This window comes from Haematobia irritans, chromosome 4 (genome assembly GCF_050003625.1).
Source record: "Haematobia irritans isolate KBUSLIRL chromosome 4, ASM5000362v1, whole genome shotgun sequence".
NCBI lineage: Eukaryota > Metazoa > Arthropoda > Insecta > Diptera > Muscidae > Haematobia > Haematobia irritans.
The window spans coordinates 173,527,073-173,544,998 of NC_134400.1; the positions used below are offsets into that span (position 1 = coordinate 173,527,073).

Here is a 17,926-nt window from a genome sequence, read left to right on the forward strand (position 1 = left end):
AACTTTTCTAGGGCCCATTCACTGAAAATTCGACGTTGTGGCAGATCGTTCGGCTATTCATGATGAAATGTCAAAGCATACTGAGCATCTTTCTCTTTGACACCATGTCTGAAATCCCACGTGATCTGTCAAATACTAATGCATGAAAATCCTAACCTCAAAAGAATCACCCTTTACTTCCTTGAAACCGGTTCCCTAGAATAGTTCCGCTCTAGGATCTCATAAATTTTCATTTGGCTGCACTGTATTAAACGGCGTTGACAATGTCGCTTTGACTTAGTACGGCGTCAATTTTTACAATGCCGGTCCCGATATATGTCCTGAGGGAATATGATCGTCTAAGGGAGGGGGTTGTGCTTCTTTACTTCTTCTTCTTCTTCGGCATCGCTGTCGCATAAAATTTTTTCATTTGGTCGCACGGTTGGTTTCTGCTAAAAGGGGCTTTAAAGTTTAAAGTAATTGAAATTATAAAATACAAATACTATATAAAAAGCCCTTACAATCATAAAAATTATATAAGTAGAATTGTGATCAAATACACGATTCATTTTGGCATAGTGTAGTCGATTTCCTCCTATATCCAATAATCTAGTATACAAAACGCGTGAGCATGGCGACACAAGTATCAAACAAATCTGGAACAGGATGGCCACGACGCGGCAGTCAAGGACAAGTGGATAGTGCTAATAATGGAACACAGAAATTCAGCCCCAATCAATCGTTAACAATAAATAGAACTATTAATTTGTAAGTATATATTAAGAAACCATACATCTACGAAATAAAGGTGAACCCACTAAATAATTAGTAGTGGGTTTGCATGAGTGGGTGGGTGTTGCCATATTTTCACTTTTGGCAAATACCCAAAGAAATGCAAAATGATATAAAAAAGAACTTAAATGCCGGGTACTACGTTCCCATTTCATAGGTGAAACTCAAAAAGTTCACGTTTGCCTTACTTTACTATGTTATTTTAACAAAAGCTAATGCTTTGGACCATTTCCTCCAAGATATGTTAGCTTTTGCAAAGAATCTTTATTCTTATTTAAGGTGGGTATTAAGTTCGAGTTTAGCCGCTAAAATCGCTAAAGTGAAAACTAAATCAGTAAGAAAAATGCATGAAATTATACATATCTGTTGCAAATTTTATTATAACTTGATGGGGAAAAGCCCAAAGCAAATTTTCACAAAGTTTGTATTCCTTAAAATGGATTATTAAAGAAAAGTAATCGTGAAAAAATTACGTTTTCAGCGGCTAAACTCGAACTTAATACCCACCTTTACGCTTGAAATTTTTACGTCAGATGGTCACTGACAAAGAGAAAATACTATATATTTTTTTCTTCGATAAATTTGTAAGCCCAAGCCAAGCGGCTGAAAATGTGATGAGCGTTTATTGCCCTTATTTGTAACAGTCAACCATGTTTCGTCGATTCCGTTCCGGTAATTTCGATGTCGACGAAGCACCAGGCACTGTCCAAAATGTCGGAGTCCGGCTATCATGTAAGCGCTGCCTCTATTGCGCAAGAGCTAAGGACTGCACATAAACGTATTGGAACCATTTGGACAGCTTAAGGATTATAAAAAAATTATCGTACCCTTTGCATGTAACCTGTAAAATGTTCGTAGTCTTCGGTGCTGCTTTCTGGCGTAACAATCACTTATTTGTGATTGTTTATAATTTACTTGTTTATCTGGGTGACATACATTTTATAGGGAGAGGAGGTTAAATAATGAAACATAAATAAAACATTTACAATTCCGATATTTTTGTAGATATCCCTTAACCAACTACACATTCGGCACAAAGGAACCACTTTTTGAAAAGGACCCCTCCGTTCCTTCACGTTTCCAGCGTATGCGTGAAGAATTTGATCGTATTGGTATGAGACGATCAGTTGAAGGAGTTCTTTTAGTGCACGAACACGGTTTACCACATGTACTACTTTTACAGTTAGGAACAACATTCTTCAAACTGCCCGGTGGAGAACTTAATGCAGGAGAAGATGAAGTGGAAGGACTCAAACGCCTGCTAACTGAGGTAAGGCATTAACTCATACTACTAGTTCCTACAAGTATAGATCGAATTGTCAATAGTCAAGTGTGAAAATATGAGTCTATCATAAAATGATATGTAAATGATGAAGAATACCATTGTAATGCCGACTATTGTTATTTTTAAACTAGTTTTATAAACAATTCCTGCTGAAAAATATTGTGTTAATTCAATAATGATACAACATATAATTGATAAATATGCTTGTATTGTTTGCTGTATTTACATCAAATATATCAAAAAAATTGTGTATGCTGTGCAATTTCGTTTTAGTTACATATATTTTGGCATTATTGATTGAATGAATTCATGTTAATTGTTGAATCAATCCACAGTTTTATATATACAAGTGAAACAGAATTTAATGATAATTTCAATACCTAGAAATTTGAAGTGTATATCTAACAATAATGTTTTTATTTGAAAGATTGCATTGTTATTGTATATTCGCATTGTAATTTATTTAGACTTTAGGACGTCAAGATGGTGTTAAGCAAGAATGGATTGTCGAAGATACGATTGGAAATTGGTGGCGACCGAATTTTGAACCTCCGCAGTATCCTTACATACCACCGCACATTACAAAGCCCAAGGAACATAAACGTTTGTTTTTAGTACAACTTCACGAAAAGGGTAAAGTTTTTACATATTGTATTTTATATATTTATATATTTTATATGTATATGTTAATGTTCTAGTACATAAGCAGATTTAGCTATATTATTGTCTTTGTTAGGCTACGCAATTATTAATAATACCACTAGCAAGCTTATGTTTTTGTACATGAGCAACTCAGGGCATTACCAGTATTTCTAATGTCAGTCTTCCGCAGAAATAAATAGTTTGATCCCTTAAATCCATTCTATATTTGGTTTTCTGATAAAGTAATAAAAATCGATGAATTGTTTTATAAAAATATTTAAATGAAACATAACTTAATTTGTGGATGCTAACAAGCAATGTAACTCAAATTTCCAAACCAAAACTACAAATGACAGAACATTTTGTCGTTGTCCGGGAATTCTTATTACGGTAAATAGATACATATTTGTTTAAAATGTTTCGTAGAGCATAGAATTAAGAATACTTGAAATGATCAGCTTCAATGGTCCACCCATTCGAAAAATGCCAACTTATCACCGTTAAGTGGCAAAAGGATGTAATGGGCAAGAGCGATGTTTCGTTTGAATAGGCTCAGGTTATGATATAAAGTTGAAAATGTCTATAACGAAATCCTAGAGAAGGTATTTTTAGTTTGTTATAAACGTAGTATTTGTACTACGAAAATTATTTAAATTAAATACCCCAATGCGTTCCAGTGTTATAAATAAGAAATTTGTTCTCTTCTATTTGTCTTTGTTTTTTTATTTGCTTGCTTTAGTAGTGGATGAAAGAATAAATGATCTAAGATTTCGCCAAATTGCTGTGGCTATTTTTAAACAGCTGATGCCAGTTTTACACTTTTTTTTACATGTTCCTGGTAGAAGAGTTTTGTGTTGTAAGCCCTTCACGTCTTGGTTATCCAGCACTAAAAGAAAGCAATTGTAATGTTTAACAAATACATGTGATAGTTTATCTCGTTCAGGAAAGCAACTTACAAAAATCTTTCTAAACGTCGACTATTAAAGAGCTTTTAGCTATTTTCTCCAAATGTTTTCGTTAGGACATAACTATTGCAAAGACAAAACAACGTTTCTAAATCGGACATTAAACTTTATTTAGACTATTTTTCAGATTTTAATTTTCTTATACCACACAATTACATAAAAAGAAAATTCATGTCGAAACATCATAAATTGTGTTTTTCAATTAAAAAATGTTTATAACCATGATTGTTGGAAGAAAAATTGCTATGTACTTATTTTTTCAGACAACCAGTTTTATTCCTGTTGCTGTTAAAACCGTTCAAATTCTTTTTTATCTTTTTTACTCTGTGTAAATACATATTTGAATATTGTGAATATGTCTCTTAATAACTTTGTGAAGGCATATGTATTTTCTCTTAAACACGTATTTTTTCGAATTGTAATAATTTTGTTCAAGAATTTGAATTGGTGCTTCTCTATGTTCTATTATTTGATAATTAATAATTAACACTCTTACAAGATAACATTGTAATTGTACATCTTTGATGATTTTTCATTTAATATGAAATGTCCTGTAATGTAGCCTTTATTGTACCGGCTACATAGTTTTAGGAGTAAGGTAGACACTTACAATATATTTACTTTTTTAATAACTGCCTGGAAATGTATTTTTCTGCAAAATAATGACGCTCCGAAAGATTTGTTATACATATATACATTAAAATGATTGTTTTGTACCTCCAACTATCAAAGTCATCTCATACTATTATTTTGAAAACGTTAAAGTTCTCAAAATTAAAGGTCTATAGTTATTATTATTCTAACATGTATTATTTATTTCATATTCCCATAATCGTACGTTATTTTTAGCATTAAATTTTATCGGTTGATCATTACGGGGCATTATCAACATTTTGTGTTCGTAACCACTTTGGAACTTTGGCGTTATTTTACTAATCCGATAGTAGTATAATAATTAATAAAAGATCAAGCCACATCACATTTGTACAACAAAAATCAATAAAATATCACTACTTCTGTTATTACTGTTAAGCGATTTTTATGAAATAGAGTGCGTCCTGATGTAAATATTTCACTAGACAATCGTACAAGTGATGAACGTAATAATTTACGTAAGCAAATCGAATGTTTTCGTCATAAACAGACTTCTACTGTGCAACCAAAGACCACTTTGAATCCTAAACTATTTTCAATATTTACAAGGCTTTTCACCATATTTAAAATTGATTTTCATTTTGCCAAAATGGTCTTTCAAATATTATTAAGTCCATTGTGATACCATACCATTGTGAGTGGCGTGTCCGATTACGTATGATAATACTAAAAAAATCTTTCAAACACAAAGAAATGTCACCTGCATTGCTGGCATAAGATAAATCACCGCAGAATAGTTGTTTGGGATTTTCTATGTCTCATGGCATTGCATGTTTTTAAAGCCCGTTTTTATTTTATTTTATTTAATTTTTATTTTCATCATGTAATTTGAAGCCAATTTATATAAATTACAACGGACTACGTAGTTGAATTTGAGTACAATTCAAGTTATGACTATGTGAGAACATATGTGCGTATATACACACAAAAAAATATTTTTCTGATTCAATCACGAAATTAATTGATCCAATTAATTTTTTAATTGAAATGTCTTCAATCACGAAAATGATAGTATCAATCACAGTTTTAATTGGGCATAGAAAAACTCCTTGATTAAAAAATTAATTGATGTCATTAGCAATTTCCAATTAATTTTTTAATTGATTCAATTAAAAATTTAATTGATTTTGAGTGCAAACCCCAATTAATTTTTTATTTAAAAAGGTAACTATTTTCAACTACTTTCTGAATTGGCTTAGAGTTTTTATTTTGATTAAGAAATGTTCATCACTTTTTTTTAACTGACTTAGTCTTCTGAATTTGATTAAAAAGTTAATTCTATCAATTAATTTTTTAATTAAAAATTTTAAAATTTTCAATCATTGACTTAATTAACCTAATGTTTCTATCTTGATTAAAAAGTTAATTGTATCAATTAATTTATTAATTGAAAAACCATTCAACTTCAATTAACTTTTTAATTGGAAATATTCTGGTGATATTTTTTTCTGTGTAATAAGTATAAATATGTATATAAGTATATATAAAAATATGTTGGCAAAATATTTTGGACAAAATACTTATGCGTACATTTTGTGAAATAAATCTTTAAGGTTTAAAAAGAAATTTTCACAATTCATTGTGATTTTCAATTAAAAAATCGGTATAGGGAAATGGGAACATTATACTAATCCGTATAATCAACACTTTACAAGAAATACTCCTGCTTGAAACAAAGGGAATATGTTAAAATAGGATAGCCAAAAAGAAAAAAATATTGTTTTCTTCAATTACGAAATTAATTGACCTAATCAATTTTTTATTGAAATATCTTCAATCTTATAGCGTTTTCGTTTTATAGAAACGCAAAGTTCACGTTCACCTGACATCGAACAATTTCAATGCATGCTTGTAATCATGACGTATATTTCTATTGACTATGTTCAGATAATCCATATATAATTGTACTTTACCTAATTATGTTTTTGATTTCAACTTTCACTTGTAATCTCCTTTGTAAGAGAGTTGGAGGTGAACTTGTCCGATCCGTTTTTGATTTTATATTATTTATAACCTATTAAATGTTTCACCATAACAATACAATGGATCTTTGTATACTATATAATAATATACCTTAAACATTTGAAGAATTTAAGAGGTACACATTCACAGGGAACGTCATTGTTTTGCAAAATATATTTATTAGTAACATGAATTAATAATAATGTATATTGTTTTTGTATTATCCATTTTTCCTCATTTCTCTCTCCCCTAATTAATTCTTTTATATTTTTCCTTAAAAAATTTATCTTTTTTATTCCGTAAGAATGATTAAGAAGTTTTGTACATATATAAATTTTGCATATTTATTTTAAAATACTTCATAAGACCAACCCAACAAAAGAAAATATATATTAAAAAAATACTACTAAAAAAATTATGAGAATTTTGGATAAATAATGTGCCAGAATTTTTACTATATGTATGAGATTAGTTTTGTAATAATTAACATTAAGATTTTATTTTTACGTTTAAGGGAAAATGCAATAAGTTTTATTAATAATAATTTTAAATATTATTATTTTTCTAAATTTTTCTTATTCTATAGCTTTGTTTGCTGTACCTAAAAATTACAAATTGGTAGCTGCTCCCCTGTTTGAGTTATATGATAATTCTCAAGGATATGGGCCGATAATTTCTTCATTGCCGCAGGCTTTATGCAGGTAATTAGTCAAAACCTACTTCATGAAAGACGCAAATCAACATTTAATACTTTAACCCCCATTTTAATAAACCTAAGTTAGAATTTGGTTAGCCAACAACATTTTAAAATGCATCCTGTCTGTCATCTTGCAGAAAATTTTTTTCAGTTGAAAAGTTAACTGTAGGGATGAATAAAAAATGATTGACCTAGCATTTTTAGTGAGTTTTTTATGGCAAACTATTAATTCCATATTATGATATAGCTTTTTATCAAGTATTTATGTGAAATTACAATTTTATTTTACGTGCCTTATCCCATATTTAGAGAAGCTTGAAATGTTTCCTGCATGCTCGCTTTGCATACACAAGGCCGTGGGTTCAAACCCAGTTTCGACCAAACACCAAAAAGTTTGTCAACGGTGGATTATCCCTCTCAGTAATGCTATAAAAAGGAGATCCCTTCTCATTAAGCTTAACATAGAATCGAGAAGCACTCAGTGATAAGAGAGAAGTTCTCCACTGAACTGAATAGTCTAAGTGAGCATGATATCTCGTGCTGACACTATAACTAACCTAACTTATGGCCTTGCTGATCATCCCTAACCTCTCTTTCAGTAGTCTCTGTTTCGGATCTCGTTCGGGTTCCCCCATTGTGTTCGATCTTCCTACTGCCACGCTGTTCCTTAATCATATATTATGGGACGGCGTCCTTCCTTCCTTTTTAATTCAGCCCGAGTGGGTCATACCTCTTGGTAAGTCCTGGTATCCAAATAATACTAACACGCAGCGTTCAGAGTAGAGCTCGACCGAAGCGGGTTTTTTGGCCGAAGCCGATGTTCGACAAAAAAGCAATAATCGGCCGAAGCCGATTATTTTCCTCAAATTTATAATTGAAGAAATTTGGTGTGTTATAGTTCAATATTAGAGTATTTTTTCAACAAATGCATAAATACAACAATAAAAAGTAATTCAGTCCAGTAGCTTGATATTATAATGACAATCCCTGTGAACATTTTCAATCATCCAAAATGAGTGTTTATGAAAACGAGTGTTAACTCATTCTTTTGAGAGATTAAAAAATGTTTACTCGCAGGGAAGATTCGAATTTTAGTCATATATTAGTCTAAGCAATGATTGTTTCTAACTGTTTAATTTAAATCATGAGAAAGACTCGATTATTACCCTTTTATTCCTCTATTCTAATAATGTTAATATTGAAACAATTTACTGGGTAATATAAAACTCGTAACTCTTAAATTACGCATGTGGGGAGAGTCATTTATAACTCCTTTCCTGTTCGTTTTCATTAGAGGACGAAACTATGAGTCAATGAAAAGAATTATTTTGAGACACAACTACTTTAGACTGGGGACGCATAAATGACTCACAGATTCGCTCTTCCGCAACCGTTTGAACATACAAATGATTCAAAGAAAACTCATTCGTAATCGAAAATGTTTGCAGGGAAAAAGGTCATAGTCGAATGAATCCTATAATTCTTATATTTAAATTATGCATACATATATTGCTTACTTTTATTCAAATATTTGAATTGTAATTTAATGAAATTTAAATAAAGAATACTACTCTACTACTATATTATATGACAAAAAGGGATTTTTATAATTTTTTTACGTTTTATTTGTACTGGGTGTTTTGACTGAGACAAATTCAACACTTGGACAATTCAATATCAAATAAATTATTCAAAAAGCTTCGGCTTTGGTTATCCGGCCTATTTTGGCCGAAGCCGATGCTTCGGTCGAGCTCTAGATTAAAGTAACTGTTGATCGACCTGAACCGTCCTGCGGCCCGGTATACAGAGCAGAATCTCTGTGTTTGCGTCTTCCCTATGTCATCCTCCCCATCCTCGATCTATCTGCGAACAAATTGTTAACATTTGGAACATGTTGTTCTCTTGTCCCATAGTTGTCTACTTCTAGGACTACACCCGGCGAAAATGCTCCGAATAAGGCGAATAAGACCACCGTTTTCTTGGATTCACAACACATGGAGAAAAGTGAAACGGTCACAGTGTTGCAACAGGTCGATTAACAAGTCTCAGTCCGTTGTAAATTCTTTATATATGGATTTAATTTTAATATAGCCAATTGTTTAGTAGCCCGATTCGAAACTCTTCAATTCAGAGAGCGCTCTTTTCTTTTTGCATTTCTCGTTAATGGAACTCGCTTCCAATTAATTAGGGATTTAACAGGTTGGCTGATAAGTCCCCGGTCTGACACATATATGGCCTCGCTAGTATTAAATGGATGTTATTTTTTTTTTGTACCAACCTTCAAATGATTCGTGTCAAAATTTGACGTCTGTAAGTCAATTAGTTTGTGAGATAGAGCGTCTTTTGTGAAGCAACTTTTGTTATTGTGAAAAAATGGAAAAAAGGAATGTCGTGTTTTGATAAAATACTGTTTTCTGAAGGGAAAAATACGGTGGAAGCAAAAACTTGGCTTGATAATGAGTTTCCGGACTCTGCCCCAGGGAAATCATCAATAATTGATTGGTATGCAAAATTAAAGCGTGGTGAAATGAGCACGGAGGACGGTGAACGCAGTGGACGCCCGAAAGAGGTGGTTACCGAAGAAAACATCAAAAAAATCCACAAAATGATTTTGAATGACCGTAAAATGAAGTTGATCGAGATAGCAGAGGCCTTAAAGATATCAAAGGAACGTGTTGGACATATCATTCATCAATATTTGGATATGCGGAAGCTCTGTTCAAAATGGGTGCCGCGCGAGTTCACATTTGACCAAAAACAACAACGTGTTGATGATTCTGAGCGGTGTTTGCAGCTGTTAATTCGTAATACACCCGAGTTTTTCCGTCGATATGCGACAATGGATGAAACATGGCTCCATCACTACACTCCTGAGTCCAATCGACAGTCGGCTGAGTGGACAGCGACCGGTGAACCGTCTCCGAAGCGTGGAAAGACTTAAAAGTCCGCTGGCAAAGTAATGGTCTCTGTTTTTTGGGATGCGCATGGAATAATTTTTATCGATTACCTTGAGGTAACAACAGTGACTATTATATGGCGTTATTGGAACGTTTGAAGGTCGAAATCGCGGCAAAACCCCATATGAAGAAGAAAAAAGTGTTGTTCCACCAAGACAACGCACCGAACCACAAGTCATTGAGAACGATGGCAAAATTTCATGAATTGGGCTTCGAATTGCTTCCCCACCAACCGTATTCTCCAGATCTGGCCCCAGCGACTTTTTCTTGTTCTCAGACCTCAAAAAGATGCACGCAGGGAAAAAATTGGCTGCAATGAAGAGGTGATCGCCGAAACTGAGGCCTATTTTGAGACAAAACCGAAGGAGTACTACCAAAATGGTATCAAATAGTTGGAAGGTCGTTATAATCGTTGTGTCGCTCTTGAACGGAACTATGTTGAATAATTGAAAAGAATTTTTACAAAAAAATGTGTTTTTGTTTTTGTTAGACCGGGGACTTATCAGCCAACCTGCTATAATATTTTGATGCCTCACTCCATTTTAGTGGCCATGTGTTGTTTAGGACAAATACTTTTACAGATGGGACGGTTAGAATTTCTGTTTGTGCATAGCTAGGTGAAATGCCTCAAGTTAAAGTGTTGGAAAAGGAATTTATTATTGTAGAATAAGTACTAATCGTAGGTCAATTTTCCATCTTTTAGAAAATTCACAAATTTTGAAAAAGACGAAAATTCAAATTTTTGATACTGCTTACAATTTATTTTTTTTTTGTTTTGTTTGTATCTATGTTTTTTACTTCATAGTTTTTGTATTTATATATTATATTATTATAAATTTTTGGCATTGATTTGAAACTAAACAAATATTGCATTTGCAGATTTAATTTCATATATATGTGAGTAGAGGCTACCACTACCGCGCCCGTCTGTATACAGCATAGCTCCTATCAGCCAAATAGAGCTCTGGAACACCATCAGCCAGAAAGTGTGGAAAACTATGATGATTATATGGACTCGAATTTGTTGCATCAACACACAGCAAATGTCCATAATTTTTGAACATTTCAAATTTATTATTATTATATAAATCACACATACACAACAACAACTAAACTTATTTAATTATAAAAATTCCAAATTAGATTTTATAACAAAAGTAAAACAAAAAATAAAGCGACTAGATAACAATTACTTTTCTATAAAAAAAAATAATTATATAATGGAAGATACATCTACAAAAAAAGACTAAAATATTGAATTTTTTTTTGTATTATTCCTTAAAGCAAAAATGTAAAGGAAACTAATGTTATACAATGTATACATACATCTGTCTTACCTTTTCAAATTTTCTATACAATATGATGTTATTGTTCCCTACCATTTAACCCTTGGTAAAATAGGCATTACCAAATGTACAATTCAATCTAAATAATAATATAAATAAAGAAACCCAAAAGGCTTGGGATCTATATTACCTGCAACAATTTTTGCCAACAAAATAAACAAATTGTAGTTTTAATTTCTTTTAATAGCATGTATTTTTATTTAGTAAACATTAAATTTGTTTTGAAGACTTAAAATTAGATATTATTATTATTTTTGTAGATCAATGGATACACATGAGTGATGCAGAGGGGTTTAGAGAAGGCGTTGCCTTATTGTATGATATATATCGTATTAATGTTTTATTTTCTTTTGTGTTTTTCTTTTTATTGATTTATGTAATGGTAAATATTTGTATTATCTATTAATGAGTTAGATTCGATTCATTTAAGAATATAATCGGCATATAACTTTTCATATGTTTGACCACTGAAAATGGAAGAAATAAATATGGATTTAGGATAAGTTGTTGGATAAAGCGGATCCATGCTAACCGTACACTCAAGAAAATTGTCTACATACATGTTACTTTAGTACAGTAATCTCTTCATTAATTTCTTTGAATTTGTGCTTATTTTTCCATGTGTAGTTTGTCGCTGAAATAATTCATTTACAATAACTAAGTGATTTGTTCTATGTGTATGTATAATGTGTGGTATTTTTATATTTGTGTAGATATTTGGATGGTTGGTGAGGTTTTTTGTTAATGTTACTGTTTTTTATATGTTTATATACAGTTACGCTCAATATATTAAAGGTGCATCGTACAGAAAGCAAATTCTATTTAATATTGAAAAGCAGCATATTCGAAGCAGAAACAAACAAAAATTAGAAATTGAAAAATATTTGCAAAGCATTGGAGTATTTTTTTTCCTAAGAGTAATAAATAATGCCCATGTCGCATATCCACTACCAGGTGAATGTGAATTAATTCTTGATTTTTTTACTCTCTATATTCACCGTGAAATGAATTCACTTGCATAAGTCGTGGTGAAGTTGAACTATGTCCGTTTGAAAAAGTTCTCACTTAAAAAATGGAAAGGTTTTATTTAAAATACATGAGATTTATTAAAAAAATGTTATTTTATTTAATTAAAATAACGATTTCAAGAAAGTCATTTGATTGTCCGTATTTGATTTCCATTGGTATGTCCGCTAGAGCTCGACCGAAGCGGGTTTTTTTGGCCGAAGCCGATATTCGGCAAAAAGCAATAATCGGCCGAAGCCGATTATTTTCCTCAAATTTGTAATTAAAGAAATTTGGTGTTTTTTGGTTCAATATTAGAATATTTTTTAACAAATGCATAAATACAACAATAAAAGGTAATTCATTTGACATTATAGTGACAAAACAAGATTTTTTTATAATTCTTTAACGTATTATTTGTACTGGGTGACTGAGATAAATTCAACACTTGGACAATTCAATATTAAATAAATTATTCAAAAAGTTTCGGCTTCGGTTAATCAGCCTCTTGATGCCGAAGACCAATTCGTGGCCGATTATCGATTTTTGGCCGAATGCCGGAGCCGATGCTTCGGTCGAGCTCTAATGTCCGCCTTGTGCAATGGTTAGAATGCCCGCCTTCCATACAAAGTATTTTAAGTTCAACCTAGTTTCGGTCAAACACCGAAAGGAAAAGTCATTTTCAATCAAACAAAACGAACTTAGTACCCTTCTTTAAGTCTTTTCTATCAAAACTAAATTTAAAGTGCAAAAAAATATACGACAAAAAGTATATTTTATCAATTTTTGTCTTCAGATATTTGGACTTTTAATTTGAAATATCGTTGCGAAAACAGAACATAATACCCGCCAAACGGAAATACTAAATGCATACTAATTTAGAAGTTAAAAAAGTACTGGATAAAAAAACCGAAATATTCAAACTGTAAACACATTGGGTTATGTGAGTGTTGGAGAATATTTTATTGGAACAAATAAGTGTAGCATATCTTTAGGAGATTGAATATTTCCTCATTTCCGATTGTTGAAAACCCAGGGTATTGATTGTGTAACATTTTGTATTAAAAAAATTGATTTAAAAAAAGTGAAGTGAAATGGTTTTTATATTTTTTACAAAAATTGACGTATTATGAGGTGAGCAAAACTTTCCTAGCTTCGCGTTTCAGTGGGTGAAAATCAAAAATTTACTTTTCTTTACTATGTTATTTAATTGAAAAAAAACTTATTTATTTGATACTTTACATGGTTATTTTTAATTTATGTTAGGGTTTGCATAGAAAACTCATATTTTTATTGCTATTTTGCATTTGCAATTTTGCTTCCCAGTAGTGAAACACTAGTAAAATTTTTGACACCGATTGAAAATATTTGTTCTTTATTTAGTTTAGAAAAAAATTACAGAATTGATGCTTTGCATTAATCCATTCAAATTAAATTGATATTTGGGTATAACTGTTCCTTTATTACTCTTTGCATCTCCAGTAAACATTTAATTTGCCTGCCAATAATGCAGAACTGTCTAATGCTAAACTATGTAGAAAACATTGCTTAAACGCTCTAACAATTTGGATAAATTAAGCATTTTTAAAACATTTGATAACTTTATAACAAATCACAATGGACTGAATAGTCTAAGTGAGCCTGAAACTTAATCGGGCTGCCACTTTAACCTTTTATAACAAAGCGATCTATTATTTCCTATTTATGTAGGTATGTGCAAGATACTTAAAAGTGAATTAGAATAAAAGCGAAGCCTTTTTTATTAGCGTAATACAACTTAAAATGTTTATATAACACAAACTTAACATGACAAATTTAAACATAAAAATAGGAACTAATGTAGGAAATTCTATTATAGTTGTCGTTGTTCCCTTTCACGTACGTACTATGAATATTTTACGGAAAGTAAGAAATATTTTCGGTATTAGGCCGGTGCTATGATCAATTGAAAATCAGTATGTATTTCCGTGAGTTTTGTATAATAAGTATCTTTAAAGCAGAAATTCTATTTAATTCACCCATATGTATTCTAGATTTAATTCATAGTTTTATTACTAATGAACTGACTAAAATAGACTGATTTTCAATGCGAAGACCGAAAATATTATCAGCCTTTAAGTGCCGCTAATTTACCAGATAAAGTCGTGTTCTAGACCATCCGTTGTTTTTTTTTTTTGCGTCCATGAAGAAGGAAAAATTGGTAAACTTTGTAAACATGTCAATCTAGGTAAAATTTACACATTTTAGAAAATTATCACCTATTCTGTAAGACATTCGCAATTTAGTAAAATTGTGTACTTCGGTTGGTTATAACTTTTGTTCTTATTTTGATTCCATGATCATTTTCTAACATTGGGGAAAAATTCAACTATAATCAAATAATTTTGATGTACTATAAAAAGTTAAACTGGTTGTTGAAAAAATTAAAAATGTGTTGAAGATTTTAAAACCGAACTCTTTAGTAAACGCTAGCGTATAGAGGTGGAAAAGGCTGTGCAGTGATCATATGCAGGGATATTCAAACTGTAAATAACATGAAATGTTACGAGGCATTGATGAATATATCATTGTGTATATCATATTTTTAGGAGAGTGCATAACAATAGCCATGTTTCGATTACATTCGTAGTTGTTTTGGTAAGTTGTAAGTCTTAAAAAAACAATATCAGGGTATTAGATTCTTGGTTAAAATTAAATTTTGTAACTGTATCGTGGCTATTAATCTTGGGATAATGAAATAAATGAAATGGGGGTGGTAACTATTGGCCTTTTTTGAATTATATGAATAACTAGAAGTTTGTATAAAAATTGGATCTTGTATTGATTTTGTACTTCGGTTGGTTATAACTTTTGTTCTTATTTTGATTCCATGAACATTTTCTAACATTGGGGAAAAATTCAACTATAATCAAATAATTTTGATGTACTATAAAAAGTTAAACGGGTTGTTGAAAAAATTAAAAATGTGTTGGAGATTTTAAAACCGTTGGGTTTTATAACCGAACTCTTAGTAAACGCTAGCGTATAGAGGTTGAAAAGGCTGTGCAGTGATCATATGCAGGGATATTCAAACTGTAAATAACATGAAAGGTTACGAGGCATTGATGAATATATCATTGTGTATAGCATATTTTTAGGAGAGTGCATAACAATAGCCATGTTTCGATTACATTCGTAGTTTTTGTGGTAAGTTGTAAGTCTTAAAAAAACAATATCAGGGTATGAGATTCTTGGTTAAAATTAAATTTTGTAACTGTATCGTGGCTATTAATCTTGGGAAAATGTAATAAATGAAATGGGGTGGTAACTATTGATTTTTTTGAATTATATGAATAACTAGAAATTTGTATAAAAATTGGATCTTGTATTGATTTTACCGAATTTGTTTCGTGTATCCAGTTGTGTTATATGTATAAAAATGATAGATTTTGTGTATATAGATAGTTCCACTTACATATACAATATGTTTTTTTGTTTGTATAAATAATTTTCTCTTTTTACTTAAATGTACTGTTCGAAATTTTGTCTCATTTCGAAAAAAAAATATGTATGTATGTGTGTATGTTTGACTGCCTGTTACTATGAGAACTTGTTCTCTACAAATGTTATTTACTTATTAGGGTTTTGACAATTATGGAATTTTTATCGTGAAATTCCATAGGCCACAATAGCCTGTGAACATTGTCTCTAGCAACCCCCTTAAAATTTACCACAATTTATTATGATAAAATTTTAAATCATTATAACCCTGATCCGTTAAACCCTCACCACTAGAAACAGTAGACATAACATCATCGCCAGGATGACTGGCACTTGGCGATATTCCGCCACATTTGCCAACAGGACGATTTATTTTAACTATACCAAAATCTTCTCGTGACTCTTGATCAAATTCCATTTTACTAGTGGGAGTCACGGCCATACCAACGCCATAAGAACGATTTTTCATGCCTGTATGTTGTTTGCTCAAGTGGAATGTTGGTGCAGGCCTATGACTATCCGAACCAATTAGAGAGGGCGATGTTTTGGAGGTTGGCTGAGAGGGTGACTGCACAAATGACGAATCCTGATGACTGTTGTTGGACATTTCTTGTTCAGTGCCATGTTCCATGGTATTTGTGGTGCTGATTTCAATGTCGTTAGGGGCTTCAGGTTCGTCAATATCTGGTTGAGTTTGTAGATCGTCCTCTATATCGTTGGTATTTTGTAACTCAGGTTCTGGCTGGTCAGCTGTCTCATTATTATTATCTTGGACTTGTAAGTTTTCAAAATTCTCAACGACAAAATCGACTTTTTGATGTTGAACACTAGAGGCATTACATAATTATATTTAAAGAAAATAGAAATATTTTTAAAGTTAATACTGAAAATAAGATAAAAAATAAGATAATGAAAACGTATAAACAATGGAAATATGTTTTTATAATTATCTCAAAGTATTGGAACAACCCTAATATTGGGATGGACCGAATAATGCTTAATGTAAACGCGAAATTTATTCAATTTCGCCATTAATTTTTTTAAGTAATTAAAACTCGAAAACCGAATATATACACCCATGTTCCCATATCCACTTCAATTCTACTTCCACTATTCACGTCAAATCCACGAATGTGAAAATTTCGTGTCCTTTGGTTTGGTTAGGTTAGGTTAGGTGGCAGCCCGATGTATCAGGCTCACTTAGACTATTCAGTCCATTGTGATACCACATTGGTGAACTTCTCCCTTATCACTGAGTGCTGCCCGATTCCATGTTAAGCTCAATGACAAGGGAACTCCTTTTTATAGCCGAGTCCGAACGGCGTTCCACATTGCAGTGAAACAACTTAGAGAAGCTTTGAAACCTTCACAAATGTCACCAGCATTATTCCACGTCCTTAATTCCACGTTCTTTTTTTCAACTTTTCTGTAACCAGCTGGGTTGCATAAATCACTCAAAAATTCACTAAGGCGGATATGGTGACATTTCTTCTCTAAGTCGTTTCACTGCAATGTGGAACGCCGTTCGGAAGGGCAGCACTTAGTGATAAGAGAGAAGTTCACCAATGTGGTATCACAATGGCCTGAATAGTCTAAGTGAGCCTGATACATCGGGCTGCCACCTAACCTACAGCTTTTCTACCATTTGTTACAATATGTCTCTAAAGGCCAAAGGCATTGAACTGCAAACCATTTGTTCCAATTGGTTTTAAACAGTTGGAGTCACGGTGGCTCATTTGGGAGCTACCGTGGTGCAATGGCTGGCATGCCCGCTTTCCATACACAAGGTCATGGGTTCGATTCCTGCTTCGACCGAACACCAAACAGTTTTTCAGCCGTGTATTATCCCACCTCAGTAGTGCTGGTGACATTTCTGAGGGTTTCAAAGTTTCTCTAAGTGGTTTCACTGCAATATTGAACGCCGTTCGGACTCGGCTATAAAAAGGAGGTCCCTTGTCATTGAGCTTAACACGGAATCGAGCAGCACTCAGTGATAAGAGAGATGTTCACCAATGTGGTATCACAATGGACTGAATAGTCTAAGTGATCCTGTACATCGGGCTGCCACCTAACCTAGCTCATCTAATGGCTGATCTCTACACCCTAAAAAAAAATCGCTTCTGTAACATATACCCCAAACACATTTTGCTTCAAGCATATAT

At 32.2% G+C, this 17,926-nt stretch overlaps 2 protein-coding genes across 35 annotated transcripts in view; one reads left to right on the forward strand and one right to left on the reverse strand.

Annotated features, from left to right (window-relative positions):
* Positions 1-319: 319 nt before the first annotated feature.
* On the forward strand, positions 320-11,441 carry Cpsf5 (cleavage and polyadenylation specificity factor subunit 5). 2 transcript variants are annotated; one of them, XM_075308666.1, is made up of 6 exons: positions 320-455; positions 593-747; positions 1,777-2,041; positions 2,524-2,689; positions 6,866-6,980; positions 10,813-11,441. In XM_075308666.1, exons 2-6 carry the CDS (start codon positions 611-613, stop codon positions 10,832-10,834), a joined length of 705 nt encoding a protein of 234 aa, XP_075164781.1. In that variant the 5' UTR covers positions 320-455; positions 593-610; the 3' UTR covers positions 10,835-11,441. The 2 variants fall into 2 exon arrangements, with proteins under 2 accessions (XP_075164781.1, XP_075164780.1); XM_075308665.1 differs by having other exon boundaries at positions 366-747.
* A 6-nt stretch (positions 11,442-11,447) lies between these two features.
* The window catches only part of Atat (alpha-tubulin acetylase), a 106,993-nt gene continuing 100,514 nt past the window's right edge, over positions 11,448-17,926 (reverse strand). For 32 of the 33 annotated variants that reach the window (XM_075308653.1, XM_075308651.1, XM_075308652.1 and 29 more), the window contains one exon: positions 11,448-16,591. In XM_075308653.1, the coding sequence (XP_075164768.1) occupies positions 15,991-16,591 (601 nt within the window). In that variant the 3' untranslated portion in view covers positions 11,448-15,990. The remainder of the gene's footprint in view (positions 16,592-17,926) is intronic. The other variant, XR_012722411.1, reaches the window with a different exon arrangement.

Excerpts from the sequence above, each read along its gene's own strand:
- Cpsf5 (XM_075308666.1), top strand. The coding sequence starts at position 611 with ATGGCGACACAAGTATCAAACAAATCTGGAACAGGATGGCCACGACGC. Across the intron at positions 2,042-2,523 it reads TCAAACGCCTGCTAACTGAG|ACTTTAGGACGTCAAGATGG; the intron begins GTAAGGCATTAA and ends TAATTTATTTAG. Across the intron at positions 6,981-10,812 it reads TTGCCGCAGGCTTTATGCAG|ATTTAATTTCATATATATGT; the intron begins GTAATTAGTCAA and ends TTGCATTTGCAG.